The following is an 18,915-nucleotide window of genomic DNA, read 5'->3' on the forward strand; positions in this document are numbered from 1 at the left end:
TCACCCAGCTGTGTGTGGCACTGCACCCACCTGTCACAACCCTACCCGTGGCAAGCCGCAAGGCTGAAAAGATTTGCACAGGACAACATTGAACATGACCCAGTGTTTATTGACTCCTGCCACAACTGGTTTTCTTTTCTTTTAAATAGTAACAGGAACACAAAATGTGCTGTATGGTAAAATACTCCTAGGGTTTTGTCTCTCACTCCAATGCAAAATGCCAGGATTGCTGACCAGCATACAACCTGACAAGAGAAGGTGTAGGCATAACTCACTCTCAGATATCTGCTGGGAATACATCACAGTCAAAGTAGACCTAGTTCTTGGCCTGCAAACAGACATTTGCAAGGGGTGTTAGAGCCAGCTACTTTGCAACCACAAACAATTACACACAACATACTCCAACAATTTAAAAAACTCAATAGGAAAGGAATAAAACTGTTTAAAGATAAGGGGGGGGGCGGGGGGGGGAGGAGGAGAAGATTGGGTCTTTTTAGACACCCTTCTGCAGAGGTCACTCTTCATAAAACCAGAAGACATCTAGAGGAAACAATAAGCTTTATTAAAGGCTGCTTTGCACAAAAGGCCAGTGGTCACAGGTTTAAGACTAAAAATAGTCTCTTGGCTTTCAGTACTGTCTCTTGGCTTTCAGTACTGTCTCCTGGCCTTCATCCTCCCTGCACAACAAAAGCCACCTGTTGGAAACTCGGGCTGGGTGGCTTTGATGTGATTGCATAGGGGAGAGGCAACCATCTCTATTAAAGAGCCATGAAAAACTTGCATGAGGGTGGCAGGTAACAGCTTCACAGACAGGAACAATGAAGGCACATTAGCTAGAGGTTAAAAAAACCCCAACCAAACACAGAACAGAAAGACTAAAAACAGCTTTTGGAAGACTAGAAATTAAATGCCTTAGGGAAAAAAAAAAAGAAACCACACAACACTCTCTTTCACCACTGGGTGACAAGTGCTGTTCAGCCACACATGTTTTAGTCTGTCATGAAGACAAAATACAAGGAAAGAGTCTGTTTCAAATGCCCTCCCTACTGCAGCAGCCTGCTTCCCCCACACTTCTTCAGATCAGTTCATTCTTGCAGGGCACTTTGCAAACAATTTCAGAGACAAGCAAGAGAAATCTGTATAGAGAACAGTCCTACAGGACCAACACTCCACCAAATGACAGCTTCTTCAAGGAGCTCCTTCCTCCCACTAATCTGGGAATGGGACAAAGGTCTGGAGCAGAGGGCTGAGAATTGTGTTTCGAAACCCTGCGTCCTCAACTTTATTGTACTTAATGATCCATGTTAATAAAGAAATAACAATGCCCCCACCTGCCACAGAATAATTGCCCTCTCCTATCGGGGATCAGGAAGAAATTGGCTAAAACTGTAAGTATTTATTTACAAGAAATGCATCTCTACTGCTGCTTTCTCCATCTACCACACGTTGCTGACCGCTGCTGAGGCCAGGTGGTTGCAACAGGGGTAACCAAAGTACCTTTCTTTTTGAACCCTTATACAAAGCCTCTCCCCTCCCCCCCCACTGATTTGTTCGTTGTTCTAGGCTCCACTGAGATGTGTACTAACATCTCTTTCTAGTGCATTTTTTTTACAGTTTCTAAAGGCTAAGCAAGACTTGCTCTGCTCTGTTTGAGTGTCTTTGCCTCCTTTAAAACATGTAGGAGTTGCCCTGAGCAACTTTGCCCAGCAAGACAACAGATTGGGCTCCACCCCACCACCCCACCCCCCACCTTTATACATAATAATCCTGTGGCACTCCTTTTTCCAGGTCACTCTTCTTTCACAGGGTTAGCTTTCCCTCTCAGGGACAAATCCTAATTCTTTCTCCTCCCCCATGAACATTGCAGGATGAGAATGTCAAGTTCTCATTAAGTTTCCTCCAAGCCTATGCTGTGCTACTTAGAAGCAACCATAGTGGACTAATGTTTTTCCTAACATCAAAGGACATTTATGACAGTATTTGTCTTTTTTCTTCCTAGTCTTGAGTTGTAAGACTGATTTCCCACACCTGTTCCCTCATATTCCTCTCTTAAGGTGCACAGTGGTCAGGCTGAAAAGAGTTCAGCACATAAGACCCTAGCTGGATCTCTGGGAGAAGCCAGAGAGAATGAGGGGTTTCTCAGCACTAATATATTTACATTCAGAATTCAAGGACAAGAAGAAGGATGCCCAGGGTTTTGTTCTGTTTTTGCTTTGTGCTTTTTGTTTGTTTGGTTTGTTGGGGGGAGGGGTTTGTGGGGTTTCTTTAATAAGAGATTGAGCTGCATTAAAAAAATACTCCATTGCTATTACCTTTTTTTTAATACCACTGAAGTTCTTTTCTGTCCTCTGCAGCTGTTATCCTTCTGTAACTGATGTTTAGCAGTGGCCATTGCACAAGACCTTTTCACTCCCTAGCTCCCGTGCAAAAGAGCTGGTCTACAGACAGCCCAGCACAGCGTGGTGAGCTGGTGCAGGGGCCAGTGGTTCAGAGAGACCACCTTCACCAGTGCAGGCAAGGTGGCACAGGAAAACATGGGACACTGAGGAGGGCATCTATCTGGAACATTCAGTAGGGTCTGACACACACAGTGACACCACGAGACGAAAATGAATGCAAGTGAGTGTATTAGGTGAAGAACAGTTAGTGTGATTGATAAATACATCCACTGCCAGCTCCCAGCTTCATCAAGAGCTATTTTGAACTGCATAGTAAGTGCTGGTTGTAGAAGCTTAGGCAGGTTGGAGATGGCTCACCAGTTACTCATTGAGTCTAGGAAGCTTAAAAAAGGAATAAAACAATGGAGAGAAAACAACCCAATAATGTGCTTTTCCATTTGAATAACTGATGTCATGGCTTGGGCACAGCAGAAGTAGTTACCTGGCATAACAGATCAGTTGTAACAGAATCACTGTTTCATTCAAATTACATAGGCATGCAAAGTTAAACAAATGTGTTCACTAAGGATAAGCAGCATAGAAATCAAGTCTAAGTTACCCAGTATTTATCATACATTTGCCAAGACTTCCAGACATTACGTTTTCCTTTCAAACTCCTTATCTGTGACAGATCAAATGTGGTAGGTGGAGAAGTCACAAAAATAACAACGCTATGCATCATTGGCCTTTAGTGCCAATGCATTGTGGGCCATCAGCCCTCCCAGTTTGGGAGAAAACAGTTGCTTTACCAAACCATGAAGACAGAAAACACACAACCCATCCCTCTCAGAACAGACAGGAAATGGTTTTACAAAGCTGTGGACAGATGCATAACTACTTTATCCGCCCCCTCAGTCCTGGGACAGAAAGGGCAGTGCAACCACACAGCTAGAATTTCACTCCTGACAAGCAAAGGAAATCCAGGAAATGTGATGGCTGTGTAGACAAAACTCCCTTTGGAAAGTCATGCTGTCACAGGGCTGAGCCAATGTGCTGCACAGCAAAGCGATGAACAGTACATTAACAGGCCCACGGGGGACAGACCACAGAATGACACTCTAGAAAAATACAGTTTAATGTCACATCTCCAACAGCTCTCCTTGCCCATGAGCAGTCTGCCACAGATTTTAAACTTGTAAAACTCTTTCCCATTGAACTAGATTCCCATTTCCCCACCCCCATTAAAGTGCAAATAAGACTCAGACGTTTACCACTAGTTCCAATGATCATGATCTTGGTTACAAGAGTGATCAAAAGCCAGTTGACTGAGCCTCTACCACTAGGTTTAGTGATATTCTTTTTGGTTTTTTTTTCCTTTTTTTTTCCCCTTTTTTAACCCTGGTTACTTTTTCCAGCAAAAGACAAATAGAAAACAAAGAGGTCCTTCTGCCAAATGCAGGCATGACAGAAGGCTGCTTTAAGTACCATCAATATAAGATGCACGTAAGACACAACCAGTGTGTTCTTGTGCATAACAAGAATTTGCCCTTGTTTGCTGGAAATGGAAGTCATCTTTGGGGGTCTTATTTCCTCACAAAGAGCTCAGGAACAGTTGATCAGTCTTCATTATGAGGTGCTTCTCTCTTCCTTGCATCTACATTGAAAAGATTAAGAAAACAGAAGAGGCAGTTAAGCCAGAGGGTTCTGACAACATTCAGCTCAAAACCTGGAATCATAGAATGGTTTGGGTTGGAAGGAACCTCCAAAGGTCATCTAGTCCAACCCACTCTGCAGTCAACAGGGGCATCCTCAAGTAGATTAGGTTGCCCAAAGCCCTGTCAACCTTCACCTTGAATATCTCCAGGGATGGGGCCTCAGCTACCTCCTTGGGCAACCTGTGCCAGTGTTCCACCACCCTCATGTTACAGAACTTGTTCCTAACATCCAATCTAAATCTGCTCTTCTCTAGTTTGAAGCCATTGGCCCTTGGCCTGTCACTACAGGCCTTTGTAAACAGTCTCTCCCCATCGTTCCTGTAGGCCCCTTCAAGTACTGGGAGTTTATTATTAGGTCTCTCCAGGGCCTTCTCTTCTCCAGGCTGAACAACCCCAGCTCCCTCAACCTGTCCTTGTAGCAGAGGTACTTCAACCCCCTGACCATTTTCATGGCCCTCCTCTGAACCCACTCCATCAGGTCCATGTCCTTCCTGCATTAAGGGCTCCAGACCTGAAGACAGTACTCCAGGTGAGGTCTCACCAGAACAAAGTGGCAGAATCAGCTCTCTGGATCTGCTGGCAGTGCATCTTTTGATGCAGCCCAGCATGCCATTGGCCTTCTGGGCTGCAGGCACACACTGTCTGCTCATGTCCAATCGAGTTAGTTGTTTTTTCCAGTGGACAGCACTATTCCATTTCAGCCTCAGAACACAAATTCACTACCATGGACTGAAATGCTGCATGAATCCACAGCATGTTAACAAGCTCCTCACAGCAAAGTTCTGTTGGTTTGTCCTGTTCAAACTGAAGATGACTCATGCAGTATTTAAGCTGCCCAACATCACAGACTCCAAATCTGCGATACTTTTCCTCCATTCCTGGCTCCTTGATCATGATCTCCTCTGAGAGTGAAGTATTTACTTTGCATACCAGCTAGAGATGACAACAGTCTGGTCAGAAAAGCATCCATAACACTTTAAAAAACACAGTGAGTGCTCTCCACATTGTATTTTGAGGAACTGCCTGAGACAGTCCCTGAAGACCAGATCTTAAACTGCTTCAAACAGCAAATCCTTGAGCATGGCTCCAAGTAGGGTGATGGAGCACATCTGGGTAACTCAGTCCATTACTTGTATGCCATTCCTACACAGGCAGGCTGTCTGTCTGTCCTTAAGTAAGCTGGGGTCGCCTCTTCCCAGGCTTGCCTCTGCACTGACTGTAAGCTACCTGTGAGACCAAGTTCACAGATCACAGGATGTTAGGAGTTGGAAGGGACCTTTGAAGATCATTGAGTCCAATCCTCCCCGCCAGAGCAGGACCATAGAACCTAGCACAGGTCACAAAGAAAAGCATCCAGATGGGACTCGAAAGCCTCCAGAGACAGAGACTCCACAACCTCTCTGGGCAGCCTGTTCCAGTGCTCTGTGACCCTCACAGTGAAGAAGTTCCTCCTCATGTTGAGGTGGAACCTCCTGTGCCGTAGTTTATATCCATTACCCCTTGTCCTACCACAGGGTGCAACTGAGCAGAGCCTGTCCCCTCCCTCTGGACACCCAGCCCTCAGATATTTATAAACTTTTTTAAAATCCCCTCTCAGTCTTCTCTTCTCCAGACTAAAAAGCCCCAGGGCTCTCAGCCTCTCCTCACAGGGCAGTGCTCCAGTCCCTCAGTCATCCTGGTAGCTCTCTGTTGGACTCTCTCCAGCAGATCCCTGTCCCTCTTGAACTGGGGAGCCCAGAACTGGATGTAACATTCCAGGTGGGGCATCACAAGGGCACAGTAGAGGGAGAGGAGAACCTCCTTCAATCTGCTGACCACACTCCACTTAATGAACCCCAGGATCCCATTGGCCCTCTTGGCCACAAGGGCACATTGCTGGCCCATGGTAACTTGTTATCTGCCAGGACTCCCAGGTCCTTCTCCACAGGGATGCTCTCTAGCAGATTGCCTCCTAACCTGTACTGGTGCAGTTAAATGTAGGTAGCTCTTGAAGTGTACCAAGATCACAGCTACCCTTGCAACTGCCTGCCAAGGGATGCACTCATAAGATACACTTACAGGATGCACTTTTATATATGTATTTTATAAATACACAATCAAAGGGCCCCAACTGTCCTTCATTAGTACAGAAGACAGGTCCTATTCATCCAGAATCTTTAGAGAACATGATTATGAAGCTATTTGTGTAAGGCTCAGGACTGCAGTAAACAAAATTTGGAAGAGACAAAACATACTTCCCAAATAACATCAGGGATCATCAGGGATACTCAGGCCAGGCCTGAAACTTCTTCTGCCCCAAGTTCTCCGCTTTGCATACAATAACTGACTGATGATTAGAGATGAAAAAGCTTTCTAAAGCTAAATGTCACACCCACATAGCTACAGAGTTCTTCCCAGTCTCTCTCTGGCTTTGAAAAGATCCCAATGCATCCACTTGTTTCTGTTGAACACTTATAAAGGAATCATACCGGTTAAGTTCCTGAACTTCTTTTTGGCTTCTGCTCTTTCTTCAGCGTCAAAATACCACACAGTCATGGCATACCTATGAAAGAAAGAAACCTTGGCTTTGTTTCAGCTTTTGCTATGAAAATAGAGCCCTGAGGCTTTCATGCTCATGGAGAAAGAAAAAATATGAAGAACCGTATTAGTAGGTAAAAAATAGGATACAAATGACACAGAAACATAGAATGGGTTGGGTTGGAAGGGACATCCATAGGTCATCTAGTCCAACCCCCCTGCACTGAGCAGGGCCACCCTCCATTAGATCAGGCTGTCCAGAGCCCTGTTGAGCCTGACCTTGGATATCTCCAAGGATGAGATCTCAACTACCTCCCTGGGCAACCTGTTCCAGTGCTCCACTGCTCTCACAGCAAAGAACTTCCTCCTAACATCCAACCTAGATTTACTCTTCTCTAAAACCATTGCCCCTCAGACTGTCACCACAGCCTTTTGCAAACAGTCTCTTTCCAGCCTTCTTGTAGGCCCAGACAATGTGTGAAGTGTGTATTTTATCAAGCAACATAGAAATATAGGGGAGAATTTCTGCTGGGAGGCAGAAAAGAGTGCACAGCATCCAGTTACAGAGTGCAAAAGTGGCTTACAGACCTTTGCACCTTTTTCTGCTCTGGGGCACCTGTAGGCAGCTTAAAGGTTGCCCTGTGTCACATCAGCTTTTCGTAGCCTGTTGACAGATGGTAGCCCCAAGAATCCCTCTAGTGTTGTGAGGGCAAAAGTACAACCTAGCATCTCCCGGCTAAATAGCTCTGCCTGGCTTGGCAGATTTTCTCCTGTGAGTAGCAAGAGGACTTCTTTTTTCTCCAGTCACATCAGGAATTTTATCATTCACACTTGTTCTTCCTCAGTTGATGAGAGAATCCCTAGCGACTCAAAATCAGAGAACCCACTCAAAACTGTTTCTTGATGCGTAGCTGCATTTAAACAGACACCCAACAGCCATTCATTTTAGATACAAATATTGGTAGAAGAGATGCTTTGGGTTTGGTTTGGTTTGGTTGTTTTCCCTGGCCAGATATCAATACTATATCTGTCACTTACCTAGTTGCATAAGAAGGCTGGACTTCATGTGGGTTCCTTCGATCTGACCAGAAAAAGAGGAGTCGGTCAAAAATGGGCTCCACGTCTGCTATGTAGGACTTGCCTTCTGGGAATATCCGAAGAACACCACCATGCAGCTGAAACAAAAGGAAAGCTTGCCTCTTACACAGTGGGGTGGGTTGGAATTTCCACCTCCCCAACAGTAATTTTGCCAGCCCAGCTCAGCCAGAAGCAAATGAAAGCTCTATGTACAGGCAAAAACTACACTCTGCAATGGAAGGCAATAAATGTGTACAAAACAAACTATTTACAACAGGTATTTACAATTAACAAACAGCACAAGAACCCCCCTGGGCAGAGGCAGGGGAAGCTACTAGCTTCTCCTTTTAGAATGGCATAGCATGGAATAGCGTGGAATTAACCAGGTTGGAAGACACCTTTGAGATCGTAGAGTCCAACCTATCATCCAACACCATCTAATCAACTAAACCTTGGCACCAAGCACCCCATCCAGTCTCTTCCGAAACACCTCCAGTGATGGTGACTCCACCACCTCCCTGGGCAGCCCATTCCAATGGCAAATCTCTCTTCCTGTGAAGAACTTCTTCCTAACATCTAGCCTAAAGCTCCCCTGGCACAGCTTGAGACTGTGTCCTCTTGTTCTGGTGCTGGTTGCCTGGGAGAAGAGACCAGCCCCCACCTGGCTACAACCTCCCTTCATGCAGTTGTGGACAGCAATAAGGTCTCCCCTGAGCCTCCTCTTCTCCAGGCTAAATAACCCCAGCTCCCTCAGCCTCCCCTTATAGGGCTTGTGCTCCAGACCCCTCACCAGCTTTGTTGCCCTTCTCTGGACGCATTTTCATGGTTCCTTCTCTGCCCCTCCACCCCCCTGTCCAAAAGGAAGAAGAGAAAGGAGCACAGAAAGTTGATGTTAGACTTAACCAAAACAATGCAGCCAAGGTCAAGCAGAAGCAAGTTAATATCTCTCCCAAAGCAAAGAGGTGAGAAGAAATGAGAAGGAATTGTTTTCGTACAAGCAGTCTTATGACATTACACAGGATCAGAGGATGTTAGAGTTTGGAAGAGGCCTCCAAAGATCATCAAGTCCAACCCCCCTGCCAAAGCAGGACCATAGAATTCAGCACAGGTCACACAGGAACACATCCAGACAGGGCTGGAAAGTCTCCAGAGAAGGAGACTCCGCAGCCTCTCTCGGCAGCCTGTTCCAGCGCCCTGTGACCCTCACAGTGAAGAAGTTCCTCCTCATGTTGAGGTGGAACCTCCTGTGCTGTAGTTTGGAATTGTTTAGAACTAGCTGGGATTGTTTAGCCTGGAGAGGAGGAGGCTCAGGGGTGACCTCATTGCCCTCTACAACTACCTGAAAGGTGGTTGTAGCCAGGAAGGGGTTGGTCTCTTCTCCCAGGCAACCAGCACCAGAACAAGAGGACACAGTCTCAAGCTGCGCCAGGGGAAGTTTAGACTCGAGGTGAGGAGAAAGTTCTTCACCAAGAGAGTCATTGGTCATTAGAATGTGCTGCTGAGGGAGGTGGTGGAGTCACCATCCCTGGAGGTGTTCAAGAGGAGATTGGACGTGGCACTTGGTGCCATGGTCTAGTCATGGGGTCTGTGGTGACAGGTTGGATTTGATGATCCTCGAGGTCTCTTCCAACCTTAGTTATACCCTGATCTCTGTTGTCCTTTTCCCCCCCAGTAGTGATTAATTTACATTTTACTACTTTTCTGCTCAAGATCTCTGAACAATTTTAAAGGCATAGGCTAAAACTACCACACACAGAGGAACACACCCATGACTCACGCAAACAATGACTCCTTCCTAACTCCTCAGCACCCAACAAATGAGGAACAAACAACTAACAACAGCCAAGACAGCTGCATAACCACACTGGAAAACCACACAGCCAATCTCTGGGCCACCTTGATTCTGCCAGTTTGTAATGTTTCAGCATGTCCTGGTTTGAGGCCAGACAGATCTTCTATTGTCCATGAAATGGGCAAAAGAATGACACTCACACAAAGGGATTGGGAAGTGATGGAAAGTTTAAATGGAAAAGCAATTGGTGTTTTACAGAAAACTGCAAAGCATAGTGGCAAAGATATCCCAAAGCATACATTGTCCCTTACACCACACCCAAAGGCCTCTCAGTGCTTCCCTTCTTCCCACCTGAGGGTATACCCAAAACTCCCAGGGCTCTTTCTTCCCCCTCACTGCTAGGCTAGTCTGAGGCCAGGTCTGAGACTGCCCCCTGCCCCTTCTCCTCCTGGCATTAGACCTAGCCAGGCCTAAGAGGCCTTGAGACACCCCCCCACTGTTACCCATCTCCCACGGGAGCAGAGAGGGAAGAAACAGGAAGAGAAAGACTTTGCAGCTGGATTTATAGGGTGCAGGATTTAGGGGTATGAAATAGGCTGTTCCCTGTGTCCACCTACTGGGTTGGACACTGGTGACACTGGAGGTGTAACTTATGTGGCAGTGACCGGAGGCACCCAGCCTAAACTGCCACACAGCATAAGCATCTGGCTAAAGCAAACTGCATTGGGTTGTTCAGTCTAGGGAAGAGGAGGCTGAGGGGAGACCTCAATGATCTCTACAACCACCTGAAAGGAGGTTGGAGCAAGGAGGGAGCCAGCCTCTCCTCCTTGGTGGCAAGCAACAGGACTAGAGGAAATGATTTCAAGCTGCACCAGGGGAGGTTCAGGCTGGGTGTTAGGAAATATTTCTTCACAGAGAGGATTATCAACCATTGGAATGGTCTGCCCAGGGCACTGCAGCAGTCACCATCCCTGAGGGTGTTGAAGCAGTGTGTCAACCTGGCGCTTATGGACAGGTTTTAGTGTGGACCCTTCAGTGCTAGGTCAAGGGTTGGACTGGATGATCTTGGAGGTCTCTTTCAGCTGGATATATGCTCTGATAATGTAAACAAATCAAGATAAAGACAATGATGTCCCTGTAACAAACACTCTCTAGAACCAGTGAATACCACAAGGCAGGTAAGAGTGCTCCCTCTGACAAACCTAAGAACAACAGACTCTCCTCCCAGCAATTGCTACATACTGCTTATGGCATTTCAGAGCCTGCATCTGATCACACAGGAGCTAACTTTTAGACCCTGGGAATAGTGAAGTCTCTTCTATCAATGGATTTGCAATAAAGTTCTCATAAATGCATAAATGTGTGCACTATACCTCCCAGCCAGTCTTTCCCTTATTTATGACATAGCCTGGTTGCTCTACTACATCATTTCTCTCTTCACATGTCTTGTGAGTTTCAGGGAGAGCATTTGGTGGCCTGCTCATGCTGCAGAAACTCTGCCTCCTTCTTGCTGCTTTTAGATGACTCTTTGGAGGCCTTTATTCTGCACCACAGAGTGCAGGGAAAATGCTGTCAACCCAGACCCAACCTGACTTAGTACCTCCATGTGGCATGCAAACCCCAGTAGGAAACTATTAGGTCAGCTTTAAAGCAACATGGCTGCCTTCAAAGGCCAGCATGCTTATATTGCATCTCTTCTGGCACATTTTTGCATGAAATTACCATCACACCCACATAATTCTCTCCCCCAGTGTCCTGGATTTCAGTTAGTTATCCCAGTGGCCACTTGGGCGCTTCGTCACTATTAGAATAAAAGTGCAGTGCGCAGAATAGATTTGATATTTGCATTTCCTCCCACATGTCCTCCTTCATTTTATTCCATTGGGATGTTTCACTGCCACACTCTCCATACAGGAATGTGTTTTCCTCCAACAATGCATTCTTCAGTGGCACTGCCTCTAAAGCAATGTGCTCTTGTGGCCAAGAAGGCCAATGCCATTCTGGGGTGGATTAGAAGAGCTGTGGTTAGTAGGTCAGAATCACAGAATCACCAAGGTTGGAAGAGACCTCAAAGATCATCAAGTCCAAGCTGTCACCACAGACCTCATGACTAAACCATGGCACCAAGTGCCACGTCCAATCCCCTCTTGAACACTTCCAGGGATGGTGACTCCACCACCTCCCTGGGCAGCACATTCCAATGGCTAACAACTCTCTCTGTGAAGAACTTTCTCCTTACTTCGAGCCTAAACTTCCCCTGGCACAGCTTGAGACTGTGTCCTCTTGTTCTGGTGCTGGTTGCCTGGGAGAAGAGACCAACCCCCTTCTGGCTACAACCACCCTTCAGGTAGTTATAGACAGCAATAAGGTCTCCCCTGAGCCTCCTCTTCTCTAGGCTAAACAATCGCAGCTCCCTCAGCCTCTCCTCCCCCTCTGCTCTGCCCTGGTGAGGCCACATCTGGAATATTGTGTCCAGTTCTGGGCCCCTCAGTTCAAGAAGGACCTCAGGCAACTGCTTGAAAGGCTCCAGCACAGAGCCACAAAGATGATTAAGGGAGTGGAATATCTCCCTTACGAGGAGAGACTGATGGAGCTGGGGCTCTTTAGCTTGGAGGAGAGTGAGAGGTGTCCTCATTAATGTTTAAAAATATGTAAAGGGTGAGTGCCAAGAGGATGGAGCCAGGCTCTGCTTGGTGATGCCCAATGACAGGACAAGGGGCAATGGGTGGAAGCTGAGGCATAGGAAGTTCCATGGAAACAGGAGGAAGAATTATTTCACTGTGAGGTTGACAGAACACTGGAACATACTGCCCGGGGGGGGTTGTGGAATCTCCCTCTCTGGAGATACTCAAAACCTGCCTGGATGTTTTCCTGTGTGATCTGCTCTAGGTGATCCTGCTCTGGCAGGGGAGTTGGACTGGATGATCTTTCGAGGTCCCTTTCAGCCCTAACATTCTGTGATTACATGTGCTTAAAGAATATCCACCTAAAGTGGCCAAGACAGGCTAGAGAATAAAGCAGGGGGGTGGGGGGGAACTCCACCATTTTAAATAGATAACCTACATGAATGGTTTGTGCTGATATTGTTAACAGCAGTGTAAAGCAACACCCTGAAATTTTACCAGTCCTTATTTTGTTTTAACTTAGAGGCATGGTAAGTTCAAGGATGACTTTATTGCCTTATAGTAAATAATAAAGACAGAAACAAGAGCATCATCCTGTCAAGAGACTCACTTATGGAGTCAGAGATGGAGGGGACACACCAAGGCATGTGCTCCTTCCTCTTCCTGAGCACCATCGCTTCTTAAATAACAAAGGCAAATTGCCTCAAAGGTCTTCTGCAGGTTAGCCTGAAGAGACTGTGTCAAGAATGCTCAAGTCCCAAATTCTGGCTTGCATTTTACTCTGCTCCCAGAATCCACTTATTCCTCAGTGAGTTATGTCTATCTTTCTAGTGCTTCATAGCTCTTTCCTCTAAACAAAGTGTCAGAGCCAGCAGCCCCGTGCTTAGAAGCTCTGTTTTATAACAACAAAACACTATGTGGGATGGGAGAGAGAACTACAAGTAAACAGTTTAGATCCTTACTTCCAAAGGTTGCCATAAACACCAAGAAAACAAATGTGGAAATGAAGAAGGGACCAGCTGCTCAGAAGTTCACCAGAGTTCACAGAAGCAAGTGACAGCTCCAAAGCTCTGCTTCTGAAGCAGTTTTTCCTTCATGTTCTGCCTCACTCCCGTGGCTTACTTACCTTGGAGTCCCAGTTCTTATTCAGGTAATAAATACAGGTGATGCAGCGCCCGTCACCGTTTGGATTGTCCACGTGACGAACGTACCCAGTTCCATTTCCAGGATAGCAAGCAACCATAGCCTGAATCAAAGACAAAGATTGTAAAAAATAAATTCTACAAGATGCCTGCCCTCAGTTTTCATTTGCTCAACATCCTCCCACCACCAGTTTGGCTTCACATGCTGAAGCCAAACCCCCACAGCAGACACCACCTGAACGTGTATTTGCACAAGCTTCTTGCACTGGATGAGTAAGCCAGAGTGCCATTTCAAAATGGAAATAAATATCCTTCCTATTTCACAATACATACACTAAAGTAGTAAAAAAACCCCAACCCTGTATGAAGCTAAAAGACTGGTATGTATGGTACAAACTTCTTGTTCTCTACGAGCTACGTGACTTTGAGGCCGTTTTCAGCTCAAGTTTGCTTTAGTTTCTAAAGCTGAGCCGTCATTGCAAAACTGATTTTGCCAGTCATAGTGGAAACAGAAAACAACCCTACAATGCCATGCCTCACAACCACCATTCTCCTCTATTAATATCTTCCAGTCCCTGTCATATACCTCCCTATGGCCCAATACAAAGTGAGGGTCTCCAGGAGGTGTGGGCAAAAGTCCACAGAACAAAGTCTGCAAAAGCCTGCAACTCCTTTGTGCTGTGTTTGCACAGGGCAGTGCTTGTTTGCTTACATGGACTGAGCCACAGACCTAACCAAACAGCTTGCAGAAGCATACTTCTCTCTTTGATCATCTCCAGGCTTGCTGGTATCAATCACTTAATTCACAGTTTGTTTAAATTTCACTTCCAATGATGAGATAAGCCTAACATTAATTTCTCCAAACCACATGAAGTCAACATGTCTTGAAAGGGGTTTTACAGCAAATGTTTATTAAACTTGAGTGGAAACCATTAGCAGCCCAAGCACGAGGCAGGGAGGAGCAGGTGAGGCTGTTGGTGGAATACTAGATCTTTGTCTCAGGTCAATTCCTCACTACCAGAACTACTTGGTAGGGACACTCATCACCTTCCATGGAGTTTACTCCACTAAAGCTGTGGCAATAGAAGTCTTGTTCCCACTCCTTTGACATCTCCTTTCCCTGTTGGCATTAGCAGCAAAAGTGATGGCAGATGATGGACCAAGTTCATTTGGAAAATGGGACACAGTATCCAGATGTGGTTTCCCCAGGGATAACAATTGCCCTCAGTCTACATGCAGTGCTTCTGTGCCTATTGCCCTGGATGCTGTTGTGCAGGGGCATACTGTCTCACTGCCCGTCAAGACCACCAGCTCACCCAGGGAGCAGAACTACTTCCCTGCCTGCTGCAAGGGCCAACTCCTTCCCAGGGGCATTTGCATCTGTCTGTGTCTGATAGGGCTCCTGCAGCCCACCTGGGCTCCTTTCCATGGCAGTCCTGCCCTCAAGAGCATCAACTGGTCCCCCTCAGTTTGCTGTCATCTCCAAACTTGACAAGAGCACTCAGCCATCTGTTTCTGGTTATTGGTAAAGGTGGTTGACATGTCAGGTACCACGAGAGATCCCTGTGGGGCTCCATTTGTTACCAGCCTCTAGGTATAACACAAGTGATTAAGCATGACCCTCCAAGTCCAAGCATCCAAGCAGGTTTCTACCCATCCGGTTTTCCAGCCACCCAGACCATCACATCCTAACTTTGGATACAAGAATACTGCACATCCCTGTCCCACAGATGTGGATGTGATTGTGTACCGTTTGCATGACCTGTCCCCAATAATCTGTCAGGCACAGCTGATAGCACTGAAGATTGACAGTCCAGGCATTACTAGGAGTAACTGAAATTTTTATCTATGAACCCCAGAGGTCTCATTTTCTGCTAAAGCCATGCTCTTCTCATAGGGGACACAACCACCTAGAGTATAACACCACACTGCTTTAATCACAAAGGTAATTTTACTGTGCCGACAAACACTGGCACAGAAGTTTCTGCCAGCCAGTGCAGTGGATCCCTTGGACTCTCTGCTACCAAGAACAGAAACTATTCACAGGAGTCAGCCAGCTAGGACAGATGGATGTATACAGCTGTGAAAACACTGCTCTGCATTTCATGTGTGAATTGACTTGACTTCCTCCCTACAAGCACCATCAGAACAGTACCTGTGGGCAGCAAAAAGTCCCCAGCGGCTGCTCCTTGGCCCAATGCCTCAGGCCACAGCTGCCTGGGCACCGCTGACTTCCAGGGACAGGAGATTATGCCAAACAAGAGTGAACACCTATAATTCCAAGTAATAAGCCCTCTTCCATCATGCCTGGCAGTTGGCTAGATGCCTTGCCATAGGTCCTGTCTGCTCTGTTGTCATTCTGCTGTTAAACAGCTCCACAGCTGAACTTACATTTCACTAGCAGCCTGATAACAGCAGTAAGGGCTGCACAGCCTAGCACTGGAAACAAATTGTTAGGGGTGTAAGCCTGGTGGAAACTACAAGTCAACTGTACCTGCAATGTAGAAATGGTCTGAGGGAGCTGTATCCTCACTGGTAACCCCTTCATGCATCTCCCCATCCCAGCTGCTAGCACAGCAGCTCACAGAGGTGCACCCTTCACCCACCCCTTACACTGTGAGCTGGACTGCATCAAATGATTGACATAGCAACACTTGCTAAACCTGATCCTGTACACTAGGGAACACGACCCTGGGAACTGAGAGTTCAAGAGAGGGGACAGCAGATAGGCAGAGAGAAGGGCCATGCCAAGGAGAGACAGAGAAGCAGGACGCTCATCTCTGCAGCGAGCAGAGCTGCTGCTGGAGGATGCACACCTACAGCACCAGCACAAGGTCTGGCTCAGCAGAGCTCTGATAATCATGCCAGGAGGGATGATGCACAGTGGCAATAAAACTTTTCTGACTGATAATACCTCATTTTCAAGTTGATGCACAACATAAAATTCTGGAGGCCTTAAAGAAGTCTCTCTTTGGAGAGCAGACATTACTGCAAGATTACTGAGCAGCCTAAAAATCAATCCAATATTACTACTATTTGTTTTTTTAATGCCACAATCAAAAAGCTGCTGAAGAATAACAGATTATAGGCCAGATCCTTAAAGGGATTTAGGTGCTTTACTTACTACTGAAAGCTGGGCAGAAGGCCAGAGTTTTCCCTGACCTCCTCCACATAGTGTGTTCTCTTTGCAGAACATGTGCTTTGACTAGGACAGGTTGATGCATTATTTATTTATTTACAGCATGCACCTTTTGCAACTGCAACACACAGAGTCCCTGGGGATGAAAAAGCAGAAAAATTCCCACAGAATCGAAAAACACTGGCCATACTCTACCTTATCTTTAAGAAAAGGGGGGGGTGGGTAGAGGAAGTTTCCTAGCAGCAGCAGCAGCAGCAGCAGCAATGAGAAAACAAAGCAGAAGTGAAACAGCTTTTTTCCTGGCAGGGCAAAGACTTGAGTGAAACCTTAAACAATGAAGGGAAATCATTCTGGTCCTCCTAGAGCCTGTTGAAATGATACCAGGCTTTATCAGAGCACTAGCTGGAGCAGCTCCAGAGCAGATCAAGCTGGCCTCAACAAGGATTCCAGCTGTAAGCGCTACTTTTGGATTCACTGAAAGCAAACAAGAAACAGGAGATGAGATGCATCACCCAGACTTAATTTAGGTAATTGGTGAACGCTGGTGTTTGCCAGTTTAGTGCACAGGCTAGCTTCAAAAGCCAGAGGCTGGACCAGCAAGTGCAGTCTCAATAAAACAGTCTTTCCTATACTTTCAACTCTTGTGTCCAAAGAGGCACACTCCGTTTTTGGAAGCAATTCCCTTCGTTAAGCAACTCCAAACCTAAACTAATTAAAACAGGCAGTAATGAGCAGGAATGTAACTGCCTTCTTTTTTATTTTTTCCCAGTACAATCACAGAATCATAGAATTTTTAGGGTGGGAAGGGATCTCAAGGATCATCCAGTTCTAACCCCTCTGCCATGGGCAGGGACACCTCACACTAGAGCAGGTTGCTCACAACCACATCCAGCCTGGCCTTAAAAGCATCTAGGGATGAGGCTTCCACCATCTCCCTGAGCAACCTGTTCCAATGTCTCACCACCCTCATGGGGAAGAACTTCTACCTAACATCCAATCTGAGTCTACCCATTTCTAGTTTTGTTCTATTTCCCCTAGTCCTATCACTCTCTGACACCCTAAAAAGCTCCTCACCAGCTTTTTTGTAGGCCCCCTTCAGATACTGGAAGGCCACAATAAGGTCTCCTTGGAGCCTTCTCTTCTCCAGACTGAACAGCCCCAACTCCCTCAATCTGTCTCCATAGGAGAGGTGCTCCAGCCCTCTGATCATCTTCATGGCCCTTCTCTGGACACGTTCCAGCACGTCCAGATCCTTCCTGTAATAGGGACTCCACAACTGGACGCAGTACTCCAGGCGGGGTCTCACCAGAGTGGAATAGAGGGGAAGAATCACCTCCCTCGACCGGCTGGCTATGCTATTACAATCCATTACAACGACTGCAGTTGTCTTAGTTTACAATGTAAATTTCCAAGAGTTTGTTTTCAGTTAAAACAGATGAGTTTGTCTTAGCAGCTAAACAGTTAAGACTTTGATACACAGGCGCATGTCTTTGCAGTCCCACACATACACATGCCACAGTCTGAAGAGCAATGCTCTCCTCACCTAGTCCACAGTCATAACTAAAGACTACAAAACATGGAAAATGAAAAGCAAATCATCAAGACAGCAGTTTCTGCACTGTCATTTTCAGAGAGGTTAGGTTTCCCAAGAGGGTAAAGCCCAACCACCAGTTAAGCAAGCAGTAATTATCAGCTTCAGCGAAGAGCCGGAAATCATCATTAAACTCTGTGTTGCACAGAAGCTTGCAAAAGTGAAGTTATTCACCATTCACTTTGAAAATATTACACTCAAGTCAGCCAGAGAAATCTGCAAGTCAATCTGTAAGACACCAGCAATCTTTGGAGGCAGATAAAAGAAACAAAGGTTCCATAGAGAGGTTTTTTTTTTCTCTTGCCTCCCAGTGCTTCTAGCATGCAGAAAAACAAATTCTCTTAGCTGATAGCCAGGACCATGCTGTGAGGCATCATTATGTTACATTTCAGAAAATAAGCAGTGCTGGAGTGGACCAATACTTGGAAGAAAATGCTTCAGAGAATACCTCAGCTAGAAGATGCTCGTAAGTGAAAACAAACACTGCTTAATAGGAAGTGGTGATGACAGCAGGTCAGAAGGAGAAGCTCTCCCCGTCTGCTAGCACTAAGCCAAGGTCTCAGTGTACTCCTAGTGCAGACTGCAGAGGTGGTATTGTAACCTTATACTGATCCTGTATTTTCTTCTCAGAACTAGTATGACCTCTGCAACCAGCAGAGAAAATTCTGGCCTGCTAACTCTATCCTGCTAACACCAACAGTCCTCACAGATTAAACCAAGGACTCCACAATATGCTTTTCCATTTCCTGTATCAGAATTCTCCTCTGTATTGTTCAACAGCTGCTAATTTTGATCTTTAGTGCAGATCACGTCTCCATACAGTTTGTAGATCAAACAGTTAAATTCAGAAATGGCTTGCAAAGCCTGTTAGATGAAAGGTAATACGTAAGCACAAAGCAATATTGATGTGCAAGGTCACTATGATGGTTTGAGAAGGGCA

At 46.1% G+C, this 18,915-nt stretch overlaps 1 protein-coding gene across 1 annotated transcript in view; it reads right to left on the reverse strand.

The window, feature by feature from the left end:
• Nucleotides 1–2,610: 2,610 nt before the first annotated feature.
• Nucleotides 2,611–18,915, reverse strand: part of EGLN3 (egl-9 family hypoxia inducible factor 3) — a 35,603-nt gene continuing 19,298 nt past the window's right edge. The window contains exons 2-5 of the mRNA XM_068160349.1: nucleotides 13,230–13,349; nucleotides 7,649–7,785; nucleotides 6,562–6,635; nucleotides 2,611–4,032 (exon numbers count right to left, since the gene is read on the reverse strand). Of these exons, the coding sequence (XP_068016450.1) occupies nucleotides 3,995–4,032; nucleotides 6,562–6,635; nucleotides 7,649–7,785; nucleotides 13,230–13,349 (369 nt within the window). The 3' untranslated portion in view covers nucleotides 2,611–3,994. The remainder of the gene's footprint in view (nucleotides 4,033–6,561; nucleotides 6,636–7,648; nucleotides 7,786–13,229; nucleotides 13,350–18,915) is intronic.

This window comes from Melanerpes formicivorus, unplaced genomic scaffold, assembly GCF_026170545.1.
Source record: "Melanerpes formicivorus ecotype bairdi unplaced genomic scaffold, bMelFor1.0.p_v2 SCAF_49, whole genome shotgun sequence".
In the NCBI taxonomy this organism is placed as follows: Eukaryota; Metazoa; Chordata; class Aves; order Piciformes; family Picidae; genus Melanerpes; species Melanerpes formicivorus.